Genomic DNA, 22,992 nt, shown 5'->3' on the forward strand with positions numbered 1-22,992 from the left:
AGTGCTTCTCTTCTGAAGTGGCAGAGGTTTAATGACTCATTGAAGTACATAAAAACACACAGTCTAAACAAAGACCCATTTTGCCTTAAAATGTTTTGTCATTGAGTAACAATTTGCATTTTGATTAACAAGCTAAACTTGAAATGGTTTGTGCGGAACTTCCATGACCTTGTCACTTGGTGGACTCTCAAAAGGGCATGCGTGACTTCTAAGACTATGCGACAAACCAGTCACTTGGTGAGCAGTGTTGTAGCTGATTTGGGTTGGTGGCTTTTGTGACTGACCTTGAGCTCTTGTGACACTGGAACACAGCAGCAGTTGCTATAGAAATAACTGTTGGGGGCTGGAGAGATGGCTCAGTAGTTAAGAGGACTGACTGCTGTTCCCGAGGACCAGGGTTCAATTCCCAGCACCCACGTAGCAGCTCACAACTTTCTGTAACTCGAGTTCTAGAGGACCTGACACCCTCACACAGATACACAAGCAGGCAAACATCGATGCACATGAGATTTTATAAAAATTTAAAAAAATATCTTTTTGCTGCATGATACATGCTGAAGCCCAAATGACAAACCTGTGACTGTGGTGTCACTATGCTGCTGTGGAGTTCTTTTGGTTTTGCTGGATTCTAATTGTAAAGTCATGAATCAATCTTCATGCCAAGTGTTGTGCAAATGCTTGCGTTCTTTGAATATTTTACCTTTATGAAAAAGGCAAGCTGAAAATAATGGAGCAGAGACAGTTTTGTATTGCATACCGTAATTTGTTGGCAATATCACCCAACGTTAATGCACTACTTCTGCTAAATGTTATTAGAATGACGTGACACAAGTAACTAGCCTGGCAAACTTCCGCAGGAAGAAGAAATCAATTCTTTGTACCCTTCAGAAGCAATGCAGAGATCTGAGCCCTCCCTTCTGTCAACTCCAAACAGACAAATTGTTAGGAAAAATCAAACAATTTGTTTTAGATAGCCAAGAATTAAAATATATGCATGCTGCTTACATTTTATTTTCTAGTTATGCTAGAGTGACATTCTTGGAATGATACTTCTACACTATCTCTTTGGGGAGTGGCATTTTTATGCTAATAAGCAGATTCATGGAAAGATAAACAATGAGACAGTTGTCCCTATTTATCTTTTCTTTGGTTTTTCTTTTTGCTGTTTTTATGCATGTGTGTTCATGTCTTTGTGTATATGTGTATGTATATATGTGTGTTTGTATGAGTATAATGTATGTGTGACTCCTATCCATGTTGTTTGTAAAAGTGGTTTTATATGTTAATTAATTTCTTGTGTTTCTCACACTTGGAATTCTGCCCCTACCTCAAACTCACCTCAAATTAACTCAGGCACCAAAATCATTATTTTCTTTTCTAAACCAACCCTTTCTAGAAAGCTTTTTTGATGGTTTAAATGGCAGGGAACAAGAAAGAAATCGCCTTTCTTTTGCCCCAAGTTGAAGATGATCATGAAATATACACAGTGGAGATGAAATCATGTTTCTAAAATCCCACAGGTACTGCTCTCTGTTGAGGGCATCCACCTGAAACTGGCCCTGGCTGTGGGAGAAAAGAATTATCAAGGTGAGGCCGGTGAGAGGTAGACACTGAAGCTCCACAGAAACAGAGGTTGCAGAACAGCAGCAGCTCCACATGTGTGCCAAACTCTTCTCAAAGTGTGTTTTCCATCTTCACTACTGTCCGCTCATGGACTACTTACTTCTGATCTCTAAACTCAGGACAAACCTCTCGCTCCCTTATCTAGGAAGCCTTGGAGTTATTGGGGCTTCATGTTCCCAACTGAGGCACCTTTACTGCAGAGGACAGCTATGGTGTTCAGAGTTTTGGTCCTCTGCACCCAGGGCAGAAGATTCTACTGGCTGTAGTGGGAAGGCAAGTAGCTTCATACAAGGAGTGGTTACCCAGTCTAAAATGCCAGTTACGTCAAGGCCAAGAAGTCCTGCCTAAGCAAACACAACTTCATTCGTGTTCCTTGTTTGCCTTAGGTTTTGGTATAATACCTGTTTAGGCTTGTATTTAGATATCTTGTCATGGTTTACACTCTATGGGAAAAATAAAAACCATACAGATTTCTATTTTTCTCCCAAACTTTGACACTCAAAATTGAATTGATTGAGAGGAGCATGAAGCATTTATTTACTGGCAGTGCAATCTAATGTTTTTTAAAACAAACAAAAAAAATCCGTATTTGGGGAATATCTTATTTCTAATTGTCTAGTTATGAGATCTTGAACTTAGAAAAGACTTTAAATGCAACCCACCCTAGCTGCCTTTCTTTTCCAAGGGACCTCTTTTGATTTTTCTAAATACCGAATTAAAATTCACTTGCAATCATCCTCAGGTGCCAGACTGTGAAATTGGTATTTCCTCATTTAGACATTATCAGAATATATGGTAGCCCTCTTTGCATAGATATATACTGTGTGTATGAATTCATTAAGAATATTAATTATGGAAAAAGGCTACTGGATGATCTTGATAGCTCTTTTCAACCCTGACTTAAAGTGCTACTGTCCCTATCAATATTTACCACATGAGGCAAAAAGAGACTGCACAATGTGTTTCCTTTGCATAAATATCTGGATTATTAATTTCTTATGGATTAAGATGTATTTAGATCTTTATCTCTAATAAATTCCTGCCCTTTATTTGCTTAATGTCAAAGACATCTTTTATTTTTTTAATGAAAAATAAATACATTTTCATCATAATGTCTTTGATGACGAACTCTTACAGATTTGTTTTTCTGCTATGGTTATATTTTCATCCCTCCCTCCCTCCTTCCCTCCCTCACCCCCACCCCATGTGTGTGTTTGTGTGTGTGTGTGTGTGTGTGTGTGTGTCTGCACTTGCACACATACATTTAATTTGATTATGAAGACTTGACACACAAATGGCTGGATCTTCTTAAAAATGACCCAAGTACCCAGTTCAGTAAGAAACTTCACACAGAAAAATATATCTATTTATTCAAAGATTAAAACTGAAGTTTTCATATACTTGGGTGTAAAAGAGGAAGTATTTCTTCTCACACATGCAATTCCATGGTATCTTTGAAATAGCCCCGGGAGAGAAAAACTAAGCCCTGTAGTCTTTTTCTCTTTTAATTAATAAGTTGAAAGATAAGATGTTCAAGCATTGTGTGATATGAAGTACAGGAAGAGTAAGTGCATTTTAATATAAAGAAGCTGGGATTTCATCTTGCAAAACTGTGTGGCGATTAGCAGAAAATACCTAGGCAGGGATTATGACTCCCCTAATTTTTCAAGGCATATTCATTATTACCTAGAGTTGAATTAAGCCATTTTATAAGCTAAAATGAATTTTATTGCTTTTTGAATATATTTAGTTTTTATTTAGATAGAGACCATGTGAATTCTAGACCCAGCTTTGGGATAATTGCCTATGTGTCTATGAACAAACCTTTCTGTGTGTACAATTTTATTTTATAAATTTATAGGATAGGAGTGGAATAATTTATTTCTAATATTTCTTCTACCTTTAATCTTTTGTTTGTATGAAGATTTATAACTAAAACTTCTTTCCCACATATTATTACATTTTATCATTTTGGCAGTTTAGTGAGAAAGGCCAAGAAAACAATATTTTCTTTTTACTAATAAAAAAATAGGTTCAGGCAGTTAAATGACTTAGCCAGGTCTGGTACATAGGGCCCTAGTGTTATTTGAAAGATACTTTCAACCCGTCCCAAACATTCAGTTCTCAAATCCTCTCCTTTGGCTTTATTTCAGAAATGAAACATTAAAATGTATAAATGGTAATAAGTATGGACTCCATACTTTTGAAATCAGAGTGAATATTTAAACCTCATGATTTGCCCAGAAACAGCCAGTAACATCTGATCGATATGGCAACATATAGGGATTGGACAGTAAATCAAACTAAAGATGAATGCACACTTACATGTAGTGGCGGCTAACATCTTCCTGTGTCGTATGCTGAGAATCAATTGTAAAGCCAAGTTTAAGTTCTGTATAAAAGTACATCATGCAATATTAGCCCATAGACACTGACATATAGGGAGGGGTACGGTGACAAATTGCTTATCGAAGAAAGAACCTTTGAACGAACAACTTGAGAACTTATTAATGTCTTGTGAAGTGTCTCATGCTGACATGTGTCACAGGAAATCTCATAGTCAAACTCTTCAGGTTTTAGTATGTTATTTCTTAGTTATAAGAATGTCCCTAAGGTACTTGAGTGTCTTCATTTGAGACTAGGAAGGGATGTAGAAGTGTGTTCTAATTAGTTTTAATGAAATATAGCTTTAAGAGACAACTTGTATATATTTGATGTACATATGCTTGTTTACTCTATACATTGCATAATTTTGATATATTTGTGTTACATACATATGTGTGTGTGTATCATAATGGTTTCCAATTACATATGGGGAACACATCCTAAGACCCTCAGTGAATGCCTGAAGTAATGAATAGTTCTGAGCAATATATATGTATATGTATATATATACATATATATGTACTATATTTGTTCCAGTGTGTACATATCTATGATAAAATTTAATTTCTGTGTTAGACATACTAAGAAATTGGCAGCTAGCAATAAAATAAGTCATACAAATACTATAGTGTAATAAAAAAGTGTATAGATTTGGTCTCACCTCATCACAGATCTCAAGTCTTATCACACAATAGTAATATTTCTGGACTCCAGTTGATGTGGGTAACACAAACTCACCTCCTCCACAAGAAAACTAGCCAACCAAACCAATCAAACAAAGCGAAGCCATGTCTAAGATGCACTACTCTTCTAAAAATCATTCATCTCTAGACTGTGTACTATAAATGTAAATACTGGGGTTAGGAAAGGATGAAGATCTTGTGAACCAGTCATGATTGCTCTTTGCCTGTCTGCTGCAGCTATTCAGTGATAAGGCTTTATACCCCTCTATCCGCCATTTGGGCTTTAAAATGCTTTTGAAATTAGACTTGAGCATTTTCTTATTTGGGGGAAATTTGAGAATTATCAAAGTGGATATTGGTAAGAGAAGTTTTGAAGCCAGAATCTACACCAAGATTTAATATATTTCAAAGTCATTTATTTTACTGTCGGTAGATTGTATGATTTCTAATTTGAGGATATAGATATTTCCCATTGAGGGTCCATGAGCATTTCCTGCCACTGGAGGACAGTGTTTAGATCTCAATTTTATTATCTGTATATGCTGGATGCCCTAGGCTTCAGGGAGGAATATGATATACACAACAAAAGGGCCATTATTTCTCCATGTTTGCCAATGTGCCTGTGAGTTGTTTCTCTGTAGAGTGTAGTGTTTCATCCAACAAGTACTGCTCTGGGTTTATAGAGTTTACTTTAATAGAGACAAAAACTTCCCTGAAGAACTTTTACTTTTAGAGCAGTATATTATATATTTTTAATGTTATTCACGAATGAAGGCACAATTCAGAAAAATGTGTATTTTTAGATTCATCAAAATATACTATCTTAGGTATGCAGTGGGGACATTTCTTGAATGGAAGCAATACATGCAATTGGGATGTCATTCTCTCCTTTTTTTTTTTTCTTCCAGATTCCTTGGTGTTACTCAGTTTTCACCTACACATGCCAGGAAGGCATTTCCATGTTTTGATGAACCAATCTACAAAGCCACTTTCAAAATCAGCATCAAACATCAAGCAACCTATTTGTCTCTATCCAACATGCCTGTGGAAACATCTGTGTTTGAGGAAGATGGATGGGTAACAGATCACTTCTCACAGACCCCTCTCATGTCTACATATTATTTAGCCTGGGCGATTTGCAACTTCACATACAGAGAAACTACCACCAGGAGTGGGGTTGTAGTAAGTATTTTCAGCCTAATGATGCTTTGAATAATGTATACCCTGAACAGTAACTTGATTTCTAGGGTAACAGTGTCTTTACACCTGACAAGCCAAAGGCTTTAGCTGTTGGAGGTTAAAACTCCAAGTAGAAGAGGAATGATTTCCCCACCCCCCTGCAGTCTGTTTTCTATTCCTCTAACTACCTTTACCCCCTGCTTTCATGTACCATGTTTTTCCTCATCTCCACCCCATGGCTGGGTCTGCCTAAAACAACTCATGCCTTTTTGAGAATTGATTCCTATTGCTTCTTTCTATTAATGATTTCTTTCAAATGTGTAGAAAACGTGACAAGTGATACAATGAACTCTACATAGTAGCCATATGTGAGGAGAAAGAAGGCCATATTTAATAGAATTGAAGCCTCTGAACAGTAATCTTTGGTCTCACTGTCTTGTCCTCATTAGAAACCCACTTGGCATTTTATGAAATGCATGAAAATTACTGTGCAATTATTATATGTTGTAGTTATTGTTTCTATTGTTGTGAAGGGATGCCATGACCATAGCAACTCTTAATAAGAAAAATATTTAGTTGGGGCTGGCTTATAGTTTCAGAGGTTCAGTCCATTATTGCCTTTGTGGGAAGCATGGTGACATACAAGCAGACCTGGTGCTGGAGAAGGAACCAAGATTTCTACATCGAGATCCACAGGCAGCAGGTAGTGACACTGGGCCTGGCTTGAGCATCTGAAACTTCAAGCCCATTCCCTGTGACAATTTCCTCAAGAAGGCCACACCTCTTAATAGTGCCACTTCCTATGATCCTATGGGGGGCATTTTCATCCAAACCACTGCACTATATATATTTGTGTTTGGTTATAATGCTTAGTATACTTCAAAATCCAAGAAACTTTACAGTATAGCTATTAACCTACATTGTATAATTATTTCATTTACTCTTCTTAGGTAGTGTGAGGTACTGCAGGGATTGTCTTCATTAAATTTATGACAAAGATTTAGTGGCTCACTTTGCTGTCCTCCTTACTGACATCAGTGTGTTCTAGACACTTTCTTATTGTGTTGTACCATGTTAGACTAAGCCATGTCAAATGAGCAATTTCTCATTTCATCTCACAATAACTGTGAATTTATTTTAAATTTCACATTAATTATAAAAGCATTGTAGTTCTCCTTTTTCCACATGAGTATCTGGGTTTAAATAGAGTAAGTAACCTTTCCAGCATAAAAAAAGAAAAAACCCAAAAGTCAAATCTCTTTGTTTGTCCCTAAGGTTTAGGCTTTCTCTCCTGTATCTAGGTGATGTCTTTTACCATTTTACTTGTGTGTTTTTGAAAGAATTTACCTTGTGGTCTTCTCTATCACATAGTTCTTATATTCAATTTTCCTTAAATATAAGACAGTAAGTGAATAGAAAGTTATGTTTTTAATCTGTAGGGATTCATAGCTCTATAATAACCTGAATTTTGAAAAATAATTTTGGCTCCAGAATATTTTCCCACTGTTCCTTTTAATTTAAAAATCACTGTGGAGCCTGCTTAAAAAATAAAATCTGCTTGCATACAAAATTAATGCCATTATAGAAAAACTACAGAGTGAATTCATCTGTGTAATCATTAAAATAATACCCTTAATGCTGGGTGTAGAGGCATAGCCGGCAGTTTAGTCTTTTGGGCTTATAATAATCTGCAATGCTAAATTCCTCTGATGCTTGTTGATTTCTGTTATGGACATTTTAAGGCGGTACTCATCAGACCATACAAAGAAAAGGAACATGAAGACATTTCATTTCCTTTTGTGTCTTCAAAAGTTGATGACTGACTCTCAGTGGCTTAGTGAGCATAAAGTGCCCTAGAAATGGTTCTGCCTAGTATATTTTTTTAGAGGACCTTAAAAGTATCCAACCCTACACAACCCTACACATAGCTTGCTGTTATGACCAGTTTGTAAAACTACTCTAGTTGTTTAGATGTGACATTTTGGTCCTTAAGAATCTCTAAGTTATCAGTAAACACCTTAACATTTATACTTAGTATTTTTAATGTGGAAAAGATAAAACATGGTAGCAGAGACCATTAAAAGTTCATCTGAAAGAAACATTCAGATGGTATGATCTAAAAATGCCACAGTCGGTAGAAAGAAAAACTGACTGGCCCTAGGGTGCCCTTGTTTATCAACTGTGGAAATACAGTTGGAAACTCCACTCTCTTTTTCTGTCACCCCTTTGAAATCCAATCTGTTTTCTTCTCACTGACTTTCCCCTTTATTACTGGGGGCACATGGGAATGGAATGGCATTTCTCAACCCTCAGCAGCTGGGACAAGAAGAGATTTCGCTTTAGAATCTTGCCCATGGGATGGTCTGGTGAGGTCCAGGTGGTCATGTCAGCTCAGAAGGTGCTGCAATCTTGTTTGAGCTGTGAAGAAGAAACCCGAGAAGGAACAGGAGCTGAATCTCACAGTGGCCTGGATTCATGTACTTTATCACTATCATTATCTGCCCTGAAAACTGCCTAAACTTTACATAACACTCTGGTTGAAATAATTACAAACATGAATCTAAGATACCCCCTCTGTTACCAACGTTACAGGGGTTACCAATACAAATCAGATATTTAATCCTAATCGGCAAATGCATTGTTTATCCATTCTTAAAACAGCTTACCATTTTCTTCCTCTAACTAGTTGTTAATGTTTTCAACCTGAGAGATTGCCCATAAAATAACTTCTGGCTTCTCTGGAAGAATCAAAAGATCTTACATTATTTGACTCACATCTGTATTCTGTAGTACTTGGTCATTCATTTACTTCTTCAACAGACATTTAGGGACTGGATATCAGACACCATTGTACACTGTGATCATCCTGCAGAAAACAGTAAAATCTTGTCTGCTTCTAGGGCCCTTGCGTTCTAGTGAGAAACATCACCATCCACACATGTAGCGTGTAAGGTGGTGATTTATGCCTGAGTTAGGTGATGAGCCGTTGATTTACATTTGCCTTTTACTTCTCACTGCAACATCCTCCAGATCAGCTTCGTTATTTTGTGCTTAGTTTGTCTTAGAGTTCTATATACCTGCTGCCATCCCGTAAACAATTAGATTTCAGCCTTAATCTGGGAGCACAATTGAGGAGGATTAGCAGTCACTTCACCTATGGAGAACATCACAGTCACCAATATGAATTAGTTTCACTAGTATTCATTAATTGTCCAGTGGCAGGAAAGCCACCCCAAGTCCATTAGAAGACAGGGAAATTGCTAACAACTGCATTGTAGGGATGTGTCTCATGAAGGGGAGTGGAGTAAGATTCTGAATGATGACTTGGGACTTGGTCTTAGGGAAGAAGATATTATTTGCATGCTGTGCTAGGTTGGGGAAATATTATCAGGGGAAAATATATAGGTAGGAAGTCTGTATGGAAATTAGTGTAGGAGGAGGACTACAGATGGGTTTTATCACCAGATATATCGGTTCCAGAATTTTTGCCTTGCTTCTCCATGACCTTAGTTCATTACTTAATCTCCCCCCTTCCCAGTTTTTTTGTTTGGAAACTGAAACTATAACTTCTTCCTCTTCTGTGCTGTTTTCATTCCTGTATTGGCAAAACAAGCTACTCTAAGATGGATTTCCCTAATATGACCATTTTATTATGTCAATAGTAATGTCCATGGTACAGAGCCAAAGCACACAATGGGAGCAACTTGTCTTAGCATTGTCTGGCTCTCAGATGGGGCAACATGATGACTTGCCTCTTACAGTCAGGGCCAGAATCACCTGAGCTGGTATTTGTTTGGAGGTTTATTATTTGTCTCCTGAGACATCAACTGGAGCTGTGGCCATTGGTGTGTGGTGTCTGCATGACCCAGACTTGCTTAAAAATACGGCAGCATCAGGGAGATTCAATTTCTTACATGGTAGTTTATAATACTGTTTTAGTTAGGGCTTCTAGTGCTGTGATGGAGCACTATGATCAAAGCAACTTGGGAAGGAAAGGGTTTATTTGGATTATGTATCCAGAGTTATAGTCCACTGAGAGAAACCAAGGCAGGAACTGAAATTGGACAGGAACCCACATGCAAGAACTCACACACCGGACATGGAGGACTATTTCTTACTGGCTACCCCTTATATTTGTACACCCTGCTTTCTTGTAGAACCCTGGACCGCAAGCCCCAGTGGTACTACCATATATGTCAATGATAGACTCTTCCATATCAATCACTAATCATGAAAATGTTCTTCCGGCTTTCCTATAGCCCAAGCTGATGGAGATACGTTCCCAACTGTGGTTCTCTACTTTCAGATGACTCTTGCCTGTGTCACAGTTGGGACAAAATCAGCCAGGACAAAAGATTGAAAGTAAATGCCCTAATTAGTTATACGAAAGTTTTATGGGTGCTGTTTCTGACATCAGACTTTACCATTGCTGTGTACAGTATTTTTCATAAATGAGATCCTAATGATAGCCTAGGCTCAACAGAGGCATGCATACCAGCCAGCTTTTGAAGGAAGGAATGCAAAATATTTTGGTCTTGTTTTAAAATTAAGTCTACTTTCTGTTTATGAATTATTTACATCTAATCCACATAGAATATATACACTTTAATGGGCATCATCCCGTTAATAGCATCATGATTATATTTCAGATCCATAATTTTACAAGCTGACTGAAATCCAGGCACAGACTATCACTCAGGTTTGTTTCTTGGGCATATCACCTCTCACCCTGAAGTAACTCATTCTTCTTCCATAACCTCCAACCCACAGGTAATATAAGGTTAGCTGATGATTGTAAGAGCCATTTGTATTGCAGAACAGAAAATGACGTGAAACCCCAGTAGTCAATGGCCTGTAGCAAGTCTGAATTTCAACTGGTCAGTCTTGCCAATTCTTCAGCTATGGCTCAATGCTGTTCCTTGTGAGTTGGTTTCTTGGTATTTGACATCATCTTCTGGGCTTTTAATTTTGCCTTTCAAGAAATTCTTATTCAAATACAGAATAGCTTGTATCTACAAGAGGATAACCTCAACTCTATTCTTATATGGGCAAAGCTGGATTTCACAGGCTCTTTACATTACGGCTAAGCAAGTATACTTATGAAAATCATTATTGGATTTTAATCAATCAATCAAGCTACACCCATTCTCTCAGACAAGACTAAACCCGTAGATGTCTTTAAGATAAACCTTTTCTGTGTTGAGGCTTTGTGGAATAAAGGTTCTCATATACTCATTATTTAACACAGGGACTTCAGGATACATGCCTTTATAATTTTTGTAAAGACACTTATCTTTTGAGAAAGCCTTGGGGTAGTACTTCAAGAGGATCTGAGGGCTTAGGGAACAGTGGCTTTTGCTTTCTGCCTCAGGCTGTGTTTCATGATGGTGATCTATATTATTATTATTTTCTTGAAATTCTTTAATTTAATAATCTTCCATCTAATGAAGCTAAAAAAGAAAGTGTTTAAATTTCAAATATAGAAAACCTTAGCTCTTTTATACTTCTAAATTTTGGTTAAGATTAGACAGTTTATTTTTAAGCTTACACCATCTCTTTTTTATAAAACTCACAACTAGTGAGAAGAATAAGGTACCACTTTTATGTTTTTTGCCTAACATCTTTTGTGCTAAAAGAAATTTAGAAAAATTTTTGTTCTGTAGTTGCACTCTATGTTTTTCTTGGTACTTAAGGTAACCAAGTGGCAATCATTTCTTGTAGTATGTAACAAAAGTCCTGTTTAATTCTGATTATTTTTCTGTATGGTATATGCCTATGAGTGTGTGTGTGTGTGTGTGTGTGTGTGTGTGTGTGCCTGTGTGTCTGTGTGCGTGCACACACACAGGTCTATGTGTAGGTTTGCTCACCCATATATGCACACACTGGGGCCTCATATTGTTGAGTATTTTCCTCTATCACTCTTCATTTTTGACAGACAGGCACTCTCACGACACGTTAAGATTATCATCCCACCTAGAATGTTTGTCCAGTGAGCGCTTGGGATATACCTGTCTCTGAAAACCAGACATGTATAATACCTGACGTTTATGTGGTTATTGCAGAACTGAATTAAGGTTTTCATGCTGTCATAGAAACCATTTTACCTAGCGAACTATCTCTTCAGCTTCTTATTCTTCTAAAATCACTCACCATATTATCCGTTGAGTCCTTGCTAACCACCTCTCTGAGGTCCATAGGCTTCTGCTAACCCCTCCATTTTTCCAGGGTTTTCCAATTGTTCACACTCTTCAGTCCCCAAGCACTGCTTCATGTTTCAAAACTTTCTTTAAGAAAAAGTTAAATTCCAAAGTTGGTTCAAGTTAATACTGCTGAATTGGACATCGTTCTAAGAATTAGCAATAAAACAATTATGCTCATTGATTCTGTGAGTCAAGAGGTTAAAAAATACTGAGCTTACAGTGACTTAGCTCTGTTTCACAGTGTCTGAGGGTTTGGCTCATTTCCTGGGTATATCTTGAGAGCTGGGGTCAGAGTGAGAGCATCTCTACTAAGTATCTCTACTTAATGCTGACTGTCATATGGAATCTCAAGTTAGAACGCACAGGGGCCATTTACTATCCATTTCTCCATGACACCAGAGCATGTAGACACTATAGCAGATGGCCTCATATTGGTGGACTAGTTAATTGTGACTCCAGCTTTCCCCAAGAGGTTATGTGATCTATTTGTTCTATTATTAATGATTGTATTGATCACATCCACTACTGTCTTTTTTATCTTCTTTGCTTTTTGCAAGATGGGCCGAATGCTCTTTCTGACTCATTATGGGAATTTGAACAGTGTTGCTTTTGTCAGTTATGTGAGCTACTAGTCATTTGGCCCTTCTCTAGGGGAAGTAAAACATAGTGCCTTTCAATGGGAGTAGTGTCACAGAATTTGAAGCCCCCTTTTAAGACCATCACAGTTATTAGTAATATTATAAAAGATTAAGTATATAAACCCATAACTTTACTACTTGACATAGTACTCATTCCCATTTAAATAGGTGATATTCAGATATTCTACAAGGGAGATACCTAAATTTGAGTGGTACGTTGAAACGAAATTGGAGAAGAACTGGATGCTGATTAAATTTTTAATATTTTATTTAGTCATCAAAAAGAGCCACTGGAAAGTTAAAAACTCAGTTCACGATATTATTAGATTATTAGATAGTTATCAGCTATTATTATATTTACTATGTATTATTAGAAAATCTCCTTGCACACAGTGTGTAGTATATGCTGTTAGGAGGAGATTAACCTAGAGTTCTTTAAACCAAGACAGTTTGGAGGACAGCAGTTAGAGTTGAAGAAGAATACACTTGGAAATGGATAAAACATAATAGATGTGAAAGACATTTGAAGAGAGGAAGTAGTAAAATTTGGTCAGGGGTATGAAATAGGAAAAAGAGACCTTGAAGAAGCCACAGATCAAATAATCAAGAACAACTCCAACCCTTTGCTCCAGAGTCACTGTATAATTTATAAATTTCTGACATCAAAATATAATTTTAACTTCCCTCTAGTTCTGTTTCCTCCATCAAAACCCTCTCATACTCCCCCCCCATTTAAATTAATGGCCCCCCTTTACATAAGTTTTATTGCATATGTATATGCATATGTATATATGTATATATTTATAAATATAACCTATTTGCTTTATGTAATGTTATATGTATATATGCTTTCTGAGCTTATGGTTTGGCCTGGGGAACCAATTAGCATGCTCTTCCCTAGAAAAAGATCATCACTGCACCATTGAGTTTTTATTTTCTAAAATTAACCTTTTAGAAACATTGTCTATAGGCTAAAGTAAGTATTCTGTTAAAAACAACTGTGTAGCTGGGATTGGTGGGTCATACCGTTAATCTCAATATTCATGAGGCAGAGGCAGGTAGATTCTTGAGTTCAAGGACTGTCTGGTCTATAGATTAAGTTCTAGGATAGCCAGGGAAACCCTGTTTCTAAAACACCAAAATCCAAACCAATTAACCCACCAACCACACAACCAACCAACCAACCAACCTAACAATTGTGTAAAGTGTATGTGTGTGTGTGTGATCAGCAAGCAACAAAATAAGATCAAGTAAGAAGGAAAATGTATCAGAAATAGACTGGGAAATACTTACTTGCTATGTGTCTGTGTCTCTCTGTGTGTATCTCTGTCTGTTTGTCTGTCTGTCTCTTTCTCTCTTGTTTTGGCCTTGAACCTGTTATACATCTGAATTTATCCTTGCACTCTCTGTACTGTATTCCTGAGTGCTGAGATTACAAGCCTATACAATCTGACCTGCTATCTTTTTGTCTCTTTCTGGGGACAGGCTCCCTTGCATCTTTCGTTTATATGTTTCGAATTTCTGTGTTTTGCATATCACTGTGTCATTAGGGGATGCTTATCAATTCTAAAACTCATGGTGATTATATTACTTGCCTTTGCCTGCATCAGCTAACCAACTGCAGATGCTGCTCATAGAGTACCCAGTGGCAAATAAGAACATTAATATCTTCTTCAATTAAAAAGGAGTTTTCTAGTGGAGGGGTGTTGGGCCACCAATATATTATACTTGCCCAAAATATAATGTTTAGTTTTTTTGTATAGACTGACAACAACAGAAGGTATATGCAACATGTTTGTATACAAGTGTACATCTATGAATTGATATGCATATTCAAATAATGCACCTTTCTGATGCTCAGTGTTCTACTGACAGGGCTCTGTCTGTACACTTCAAATGTGGGCTCGCCATTCTGTGTAGTTTTCTGATATGAATAAAATAGGAGTTCATCTTTCGTGTAGTTTAAGCATATATTATAGTTGATTTAAAATAAAATGATACTAAGAGTCCTGTTGCCATTAGACATTCTGGGTTGATTGCATTACAAATGTGAAAAGGAATGTGGTAAGAAAAAGAAGTATTTACAAAGGAGTTAAACTACAACCTATTTAGGAACCTGGCAATGTTTCCTGCCTACACCACGAGTTAATCCTCTGCTTCCTTGGTACTCTAAGAATACCTTGTTTGCTCATGTCCTATAGGCATTGTTCTGCTGTCTGTCACTTTATCTCACTGCCTGTGTTGCTTCTCTAGGAGATATTTTTACTAACCTCCGTAGGATCAGCAGCTCCTATTTTATGTACGAAATGGCATGTGATCAGTAGAATTCTATGAGGTGACTAAATAATGGATTTCTTGGGAGATGTCACAATGTCAAGGGTTTCCAAACCTTATTAGGTTAACATGCGGGACCTGAAAACTCCCTATGAGTGATTCTTATAAATATTGAAATTTAAAGAGTAAATGAAGAAAGACAGGTGCACCAACCACAGGAAACTCTCCAGGGAAACGTCATCCAGAAGCATCAGAAGCATGGAGAAACAGAGCAGAGATGCAGGAGAGGAGAAGGATCAGTTCCTGACTCAAGGTTCTGTGGTATGAGGCAAAAGACATGAGCTGGGTCATGACACTCAGAACGCCAGTAATCATTGTTTTTTTTTTTGTTGTTGTTGTTGTTGTTTACTAGGAAAGCTAAGTCAACATATTGCTGGTCAGCCGGGGAGAACTGGGAGGTAACTGGGTGACCTTATACTGACTGGGTGACATAAAGTCACATGCATGTCTGTCTTAGGACTATGACATATAGATCACTTTTCCTAGATGAGAGAGGTTGCTGATCAGTTTTGGGAAACCCAGTCAGGTCTGCAGAAGCATGATCAGGTTGTGTAGGTAGGTTATGAGATTGAACCCTTAAAGAATAAGAAGATTTTACTAATGAACTTCTAAACATTTTACTAGTGCAGTAAAAGCAGAGCCCAGTAGACTTTATTAAGGGATAAATTCACAGTGAAAAAAGAGGATGCAATGCATACACATGGACATAGAATTACATGGAGATTCCATCTCACTCTAGTGAAAGTTGGTGCCACCAAGAAAATAACCAACAAATGTCAGCAAAGAGGGACACTTTTCACAGCTGGCAGAAATGGACTTTGGATATCACTCAGTATGGTGGTTCCTCACCAAACTGAAAATAGCACTACCGTATGACCCAGTTATCCAATTCCTGGCTATGTACCTGAAATATTCCAGGTCTTATCCCAGAAATGCGTGCAGATTCATGAATATTAATATACTACTCACAGTACATAGGACATGGGATAAACATAGATGTTTACTACGAATGGGTAAAGAATGTTACTTAAATATAAAGAATGAAATCTTGACATTTGCATGGCAATGCACAAAATTGGAAATGAGTAGGTTAAGCATCTTAAGCCAGGCTGAGAAAGACAGTCACTGTGCTTTCTTTTATATCAATATTTTAGCATGTGTGCATGTGTGTGTGTGTGTGTGTGTGTGTGTGCGTGTGTGTGAGTGTGTGAGTGTGTGAGTGTGTGTGAGTGTGAGTGTGAGTGTGTGTGTGTGAGTGTGTGTGTGTGTATGTGTGTGTGAGTGTGAGTGTGTGTGTGAGTGTGTGTGTGTGAGTGTGAGTGTGTGTGTGTGAGTGTGTGTGTGTGTGTGAGTGTGTGTGTGTATGTGTGTGTGTGTGTGTATGTGTTTGTATTATAAAACTAGTAAAGGAACCATGACAAAGGGAGAAACGATTTAAGGTAATGATGGGATAAAGACTGAGAAGATTAAAAACTGCATGTGGTATAAGTGCAGAAGTGGGAATATTGTGTGGAGCAAAGGTGTGAGCACGAGGAGTGAAGGGGAACATGGTGGAGAGAGGGAGAAGGTTTTAAATGGGTAAGACCAAAGGACGTATAAAATGCCATAATGAAATAAACTATCTTGCATGCTAACTTAAAAAAGACACTTTTAATTTTTTTTTTTGCAAAATTTCCATTAAATCCTAAGAGAAGAAAGATGAAGTTGACCATAGATGTGCATAAAGAATGAGCAACGTTGAAAAATCAGGTGTATTTCCACGACAGGCTGAGTGGTAGGCTGGAGGACTGTCTTAATAACAGAGCAGGAAGACCATGGCGGCCAAATCTAGTTAATGGAGAGGTTTTAGACTCTCCAGCCCCAAGGTTTCAGTGGATCGTAGTGTAATGGAGTGTGCCTCAGCAAATCTCTATTCCCTGGTGACTGGCTTGGGCTGATGGAGGATTCAGTGATAGATGTTAATGGGTTTTGTTATACAATCCACTATTTATCAAATGCCCTGAGGTTTAAGAATCTGTGTATTAAGTAGCAGCTGAGGGACAGCCAAGTAAAAAGGCACAGTGACCCTCTGTACAGACATTGGGGTGGTACGCAGCAGCCACTGTTGTAGCAAGGCCATATTTGACAATGTATATGATGGGCCGTGTGGTGCTCAGCCAGGTATGTTTCTATCTCTGTAAAGAGATGCAGAGAGTTCTGGTTTCGTCCCACTTCCCTCAGTTTCTCTGGGAAGATTTCAGATGACCTTGTTGCCTCTTAAGTCAGGTCCTGGCAGGCTGAAATTAAATTAATTTTATATAATCTAATGATACAAAAGCCCCCCTTGCTACTTAGTTTCACTGTAATTGACTTACTATTATTTTTGAGCTACTTTTTTTTTGGGCTAGCTATTTAGGACATTTACATTGAAGGACTGTTTTGGCCAAACCTTTATGATCTGAAGTACTGGGTAGGGTGAGAAATGAGATTGGGCATTATTCAGGAACTAGAACATGAAGGATTTGTAATTCTGTTAAGGAACTTTGATTTTATCCTTTAGTTTAGAGAAACGTTAGAGGATTTGAGCTTGGGAAGGCTTCATATCATACTGAGAACCTTCTATAGAGGTAAGAGGATAATCATTTTTATCACTATTTCCCAGAGTCTCACTCATTTCGTTTTGTTGTTATTGTTATTTTTTTGACTATGGTCTTTGTTGTTGTTGTTGTTTGATTGTTTGGTTAGGGAAAACCCACTCAAATTTTTAAAGGTTTAAGTGGCTACATATAGATAAAGAATAAGTCGTTTAGGTCTTTGCTGGTGCAAATCAGAGACAAATCCCTGTTTCTTGGAAGACTCTTCTCTGGACAATGTCCTGGCTTACTTTCTATTGCTATGGTAAAAGCCTGGCCAAAATCAACTTGAGCACCAAAGAGTTTATTTGTCTTATAGGCTACAGTCTAACATTAAGGGAAGCCATGGGAAATCAAGACGGCAGTTTACATAGAAACCAGAGGGGAATCCTGCCCACTGGCTTACTCTGAAGCTCACGTACACTATCTTTCTTATACATCCCAGGGACCACCTGCCCAGGGATGGTACTGCCTCCAGTGGGCTGGGGTCTCCCACATTAATCAGCCACCAACAACACACCGAACAGTTATGCCCACAGAAAAATCCGATAGAGGTCATTTTTCAACAGTGTTTCTCTCCTCCCAGATGTGTCAAGTTGAGGACCACAATTAACTGTTATAATGACTGTGATTATGTTATGAATGATGAGAAAAGCAGTTATACTTTAAGGTTGTTCTCACTTAAGCCTAAATGATTCTTATAGGATTATTGGGAAAATTCAGAAATACCACCATATACTGTTTGGACACATTGATGTTTTTGGGAATTGGACATACAGCTATGAAATTGAAATATTGTCTTCTGAAGAATCCTGGGGGGGGCTTTGTACTTCGATGGATCATGTTCAATATTCAGAGTGGAAGAAAGAGATATTAAAAGTACTAATAGTACTATTCCTACTTAGCCACTACCACCTACTAATGTTCGATTTCCTTATCAAACCAGATGGTGGAAGAAACCTCATGAGGTCTGTTCCATTCTGCTGTTTCTTGATTAGGCTTAATTTGGAGAGAAAGTGGCGAATGTAGGAAACCAAACACTATCTGTATGCAACTTTTACTGAAGATTGTTTTATTATCTCCCTTACAACCAAGAAAAACTATTTTTAAAAATCTTTCTTCAAAGACACATAACCCTGCTATGTTTAATATTGAAAGGAAAACTGTCATAATTAAGGAGATCAAAGAGAAAACAACTGTCTGTGCGAATACCTGAAAGTTCATACAGATGTAGGACTGAGAACATTTCTGGTTGTCTAATACCTGCTGTATTCAGTGGGTAGCACATAGCCATCTTTAGTGAGAGGCTTATTAGCCTATTGCAGATAATCATGCTGCTACAAACTGGAGGGCACAAGGCAGAATTTCAAAAGAGATGAAGCCATCTGGGCTGATAAAGAGTCAACAAGCATTGGTAGGTGGCAGTGACTGAGGACAGACAGTACTGTGAGTACTTTTTATGTCTCCCTCTTTCCCTGAATGTTCAGCTTGATCCATCTGAATATAATGGTACAATGCACTGTTGCATAAAGTCAGGGTAAGTCAGGGGAGGGCAGCTATCCAAGCAGATTAAAAGAATCAGGAAGAGGATGGGTCATAGTTCGATTTTCAGGGGTGGAAAGAAAAGGTGAATAGAAGGTATTTAAAGAGATGTGTGTGTGTGTGTGTGTGTGTGTGTGTGTGTGTGTGTGTGTGTGTGTTTATGGTGGGGTTTTGAGGGAAGAGAAGAACATTGGGTTTTCTTTAGAGTAGTATGATCCATAGATTAAATAATTTGTTGCAAATATTTGAAAGCAACTCAAGTGAAATTAAGCAGATGAGAAACTCAGTGGTAGAGCTGGGAGAGGCTAACACAAACAAAGAATTAAACTATCATGTCTGAGGAAGGATTCCTTTGAGAATCCAGAGAGCAGATACCAATTAAAGTCTTATTAGGTATAGCATCTGATATTCTTAGCATACAATCATTTCATGAAGACACTTGGTTTTCGTTAGCACAAGAGAGAGATAGACAGACCTCAGGAGAGATAGTTTTTTTGGTAGGAAAATGACAGGGCATTATTAAGGGAGAGGGAAACATGTCTTATAGATCAATGCATTTTAACACATGTAGCTATAGTATATTTATCACTTATTAGCTGCAATGTGTCATTGTAAGTATTTTTTGTTTAATACTTAATTTCTCAGTTGGGGTATCAACTATTATTAATCAATGAGATGGTTAATCTTATTAACTTTATTAGATTCATTACAACCTAAGAAGTAATAAACAATTCACACCTATTGTGGTCTGGATTTAACAGATCCAAACAGATCATAAGTGTTTTGACATAGTGACTGGATTAATAATTTAATAGGTGCATAATAGACAGGTAAGTGGGAAGGAGGCAACAGGGCTTTGGAGGAAGTACATTTTTGGGAACATGTTCCCTGGGGCCATGTGTTACTCAGGTACCTTCCTGCATTCTCTTTCCTCTGCTCCTTTCTGAAGCAAAATGAAGGAGGGAGCCTCAACTGTCTACATTCCAACCACCTTGGCATTCTTCCTAATTGTATGCGATATAGCAGCGGTGGACCAAATCTTCTGAAGTATGAGCCCAAATAAAAAAACCTGTCCTCTAAGTTCATCCATCTCGAATTTTGTCATAGCAATGATGAGTAAAGTGATTTTTATACCTGGATCTCGCTAAGGTTCTGTAGCTCACTAGTGGCAGAGTTTTCATTCACCTCCAGGAACCTATAGGCCCAACTGCTCATCTGCCTAAGCCTATGGGACCTGGAAGAAGATGCTGGGCAGGGAATGGCAAGATATTAGAAAGATTCAATAAATAGAGCTTAGAATATTAATACATATCAGGTAAAGAAAGATGAACCCTTAGAGAAAACAAGATGACCAAAGTGAGGTAGGTTTACATATCCCAAGGAAAGGCTCCATATATTTTGGGAGGAGAGTGTTGATGTCTTTGGAGCTTACCAGACGGTCACAGCTGAGCATCCAGAGTGGAAGTTGCCACCTGGTTAAGGCAATACCCTAACTACCTGTTTGCCTTTCTCACACATAACTTTCATGGAAGCCATGATTAAACTACTGAATGTAAGACTGAAAGACTATTTGTAGTAAAAGGCTGAAAAATACTGAAGCCTACTATTCTTCTGGGCAGTTTTAGGTTTTATTTTCTCCATGAAATCTATGTGAGTTGAGGCAGGTCTTCTACTGTGATCATTTAATAAGTTCATACTGCATTGTGCACATCTGTTCCCATTTATGAAAATACAAGACTTTTGAGGAGGAGAATTGTCTTTAGTTAGAAATACACAAAGAGATTATACATGTTAGGCATGTAATTGTACACATATGTGCACTATATGCGTTTATATAGCGTGTGGAATTTTTCACACACACACACACACACACACACACACACACCACAATACCATAATACATATGATAGTTCTTTGCCCCTCAGCATTTGATCAGTAAATATCCAAAATATTATGCATTTTGAAGAATGTCAATATCTCTTTACATGTGCTTTGACAAGAATGAATCAAAGAAACCTTCCAGTTCCTGGTTGTTTTATAAACCATGGTTGTTACCAGCACTTGCTCAGACTCCAAACAGCTTCCTCTTTCCCATCCTCCCTTCTTTCCTCAGCAGAGCTCCTTGTCCAGGAGGCAGCCTGGACAAAAGGAACTATTTCACGTGCTTCTACTTCTACAACATAATGCCTTACAATCTTGTCAAGCCAATGAGAGAAAATGAAGAAATAAGGAGATCTATTTTTTTATATAGCAAATTTATTATATGTGTCTCTCTGATGAAATGTAAATTTTTTAAAAAGTTGGAAGTCATAATGAAAGTTAGGTTATCTCTACACATGCTCAGCATTAATGCAGAAGTGTCTCTTGGCGCTTCAGATAAGGGAGAATAATCAAATGAAACACACTCCCTTTGTCTGAGTGAGAGTTCCGGCCTTCTCTCTTCCTTTTCAGTACTTCATTATACAATGAGCAATCCCAACAGCACAGTCTCAGTGGGATTCTAAGAGGTGCTCATGGTGGAGAGAATCCTTTTACTGTACTGTCCCCTGGAGAAGATAATGAGCAAATGATGGGGTGGAACTGCCGTGTGTGTACAAAGTCAGGTGAGTGTGTAAGGACAGTACTCAGCACTGCTTTGTAGGGTGTTGTAAAGGTGTCAAGCACAGGCTGGGCAGGAAACATTAGCGGAAGTCACATGGCTATTCAGCACCCTGGGCTTGGGGTTTGGATCCCATCCCTGACTCAAGGCAAGTCTCCTGACTGGAACCGTAGTTTCTTGTATGAAATGGGGATAATGGTGTATATTGCAAACAACTTTAAAGAGACAATGAAAGTGAAGAGACATCAAAGTGCCAGTCGCATGAGGACTCTCAGTGCTTGGCAGCGCACAGGTCAAGCAGCCCATTCATGTGTTGCTAGTAGGTAGGCAGGGCTGAAGGATGATGAGGGGGAATGGGGATAGATGCTTAAAATGCATACATTTTGGAGAGCAGCTTTAAAAAGTCAGCTTGCCAGATGTAAGGAGGCATAGCTTAGGGTGAGACAGGAGATACTGGCATTTTATCTAACCTTCGCCACACAGTACTGCTGTACAGAGTGTTGAAAAGAAAATATTGTACTGTTTATTTTTCTTGGGATTACCAACATTGTGCAAACTAAACATAATTATTAGAGGAAGCGAGGTATGTTTTTCTGTGGTTCTGTTATCAATATTCTGAAAAGACAGAATATTGGGATGCTTATGGGAAAAAATTCTCTGAGGGAAAAATACTCTGAACAGATGAGTCCTTTGAAGAACAATGGAGATTAAGCTGGCAACACAAAAGGTATCTCGGACTGTTATCTTTGTCTATAGATTAAAAAAGTAACACCCAGCCAGCTGCCAGACTGTGATTAAAAGTGGTGTGAACAAAAAAGGCATACAAATGAAAATGTGCAGAAGAGATCTGTGTTATGTGAATGCTGCAAAAGCATCAATCCATTAAATTGCATTATTACCTTATTTTAAAAGAGCGTCGTCTTATTAATCAATTATTATGTATCAGGTTGTCCTGAGACCTTTCATGCATCATCTATGTTAACTTTCATAGCTTCATGAAGACTCTCCTACAGCCCTATTTTCTATAGTGTGTACAGACTAGGAAATGTGGCCTAGCTTGACTGCTGTAAAAGCTGGATTACTGGCTGTTCACAACGTGTCTGACTCCAGAGCCCAGTTCCTGGTGCTTGACTGTGTTGGCTCACATTTTGAAGGCTGAGTGTTTAAGGGCAGGTATGGGGACAGAATTGAGAAACA

The 22,992-nt window shown here is 38.0% G+C and overlaps 1 protein-coding gene across 1 annotated transcript in view; it reads left to right on the forward strand.

The window, feature by feature from the left end:
* Positions 1-22,992, forward strand: part of TRHDE (thyrotropin releasing hormone degrading enzyme) — a gene marked incomplete at both ends in the record, with an annotated part of 372,282 nt that overhangs the window by 7,329 nt on the left and 341,961 nt on the right. Inside the window, one exon of the mRNA XM_080935655.1 lies at positions 5,600-5,873. Within this exon, the coding sequence (XP_080791781.1) occupies positions 5,600-5,873 (274 nt within the window). The remainder of the gene's footprint in view (positions 1-5,599; positions 5,874-22,992) is intronic.

This window comes from Micromys minutus (assembly GCF_963924665.1).
Source record: "Micromys minutus genome assembly, chromosome: 22".
NCBI lineage: Eukaryota > Metazoa > Chordata > Mammalia > Rodentia > Muridae > Micromys > Micromys minutus.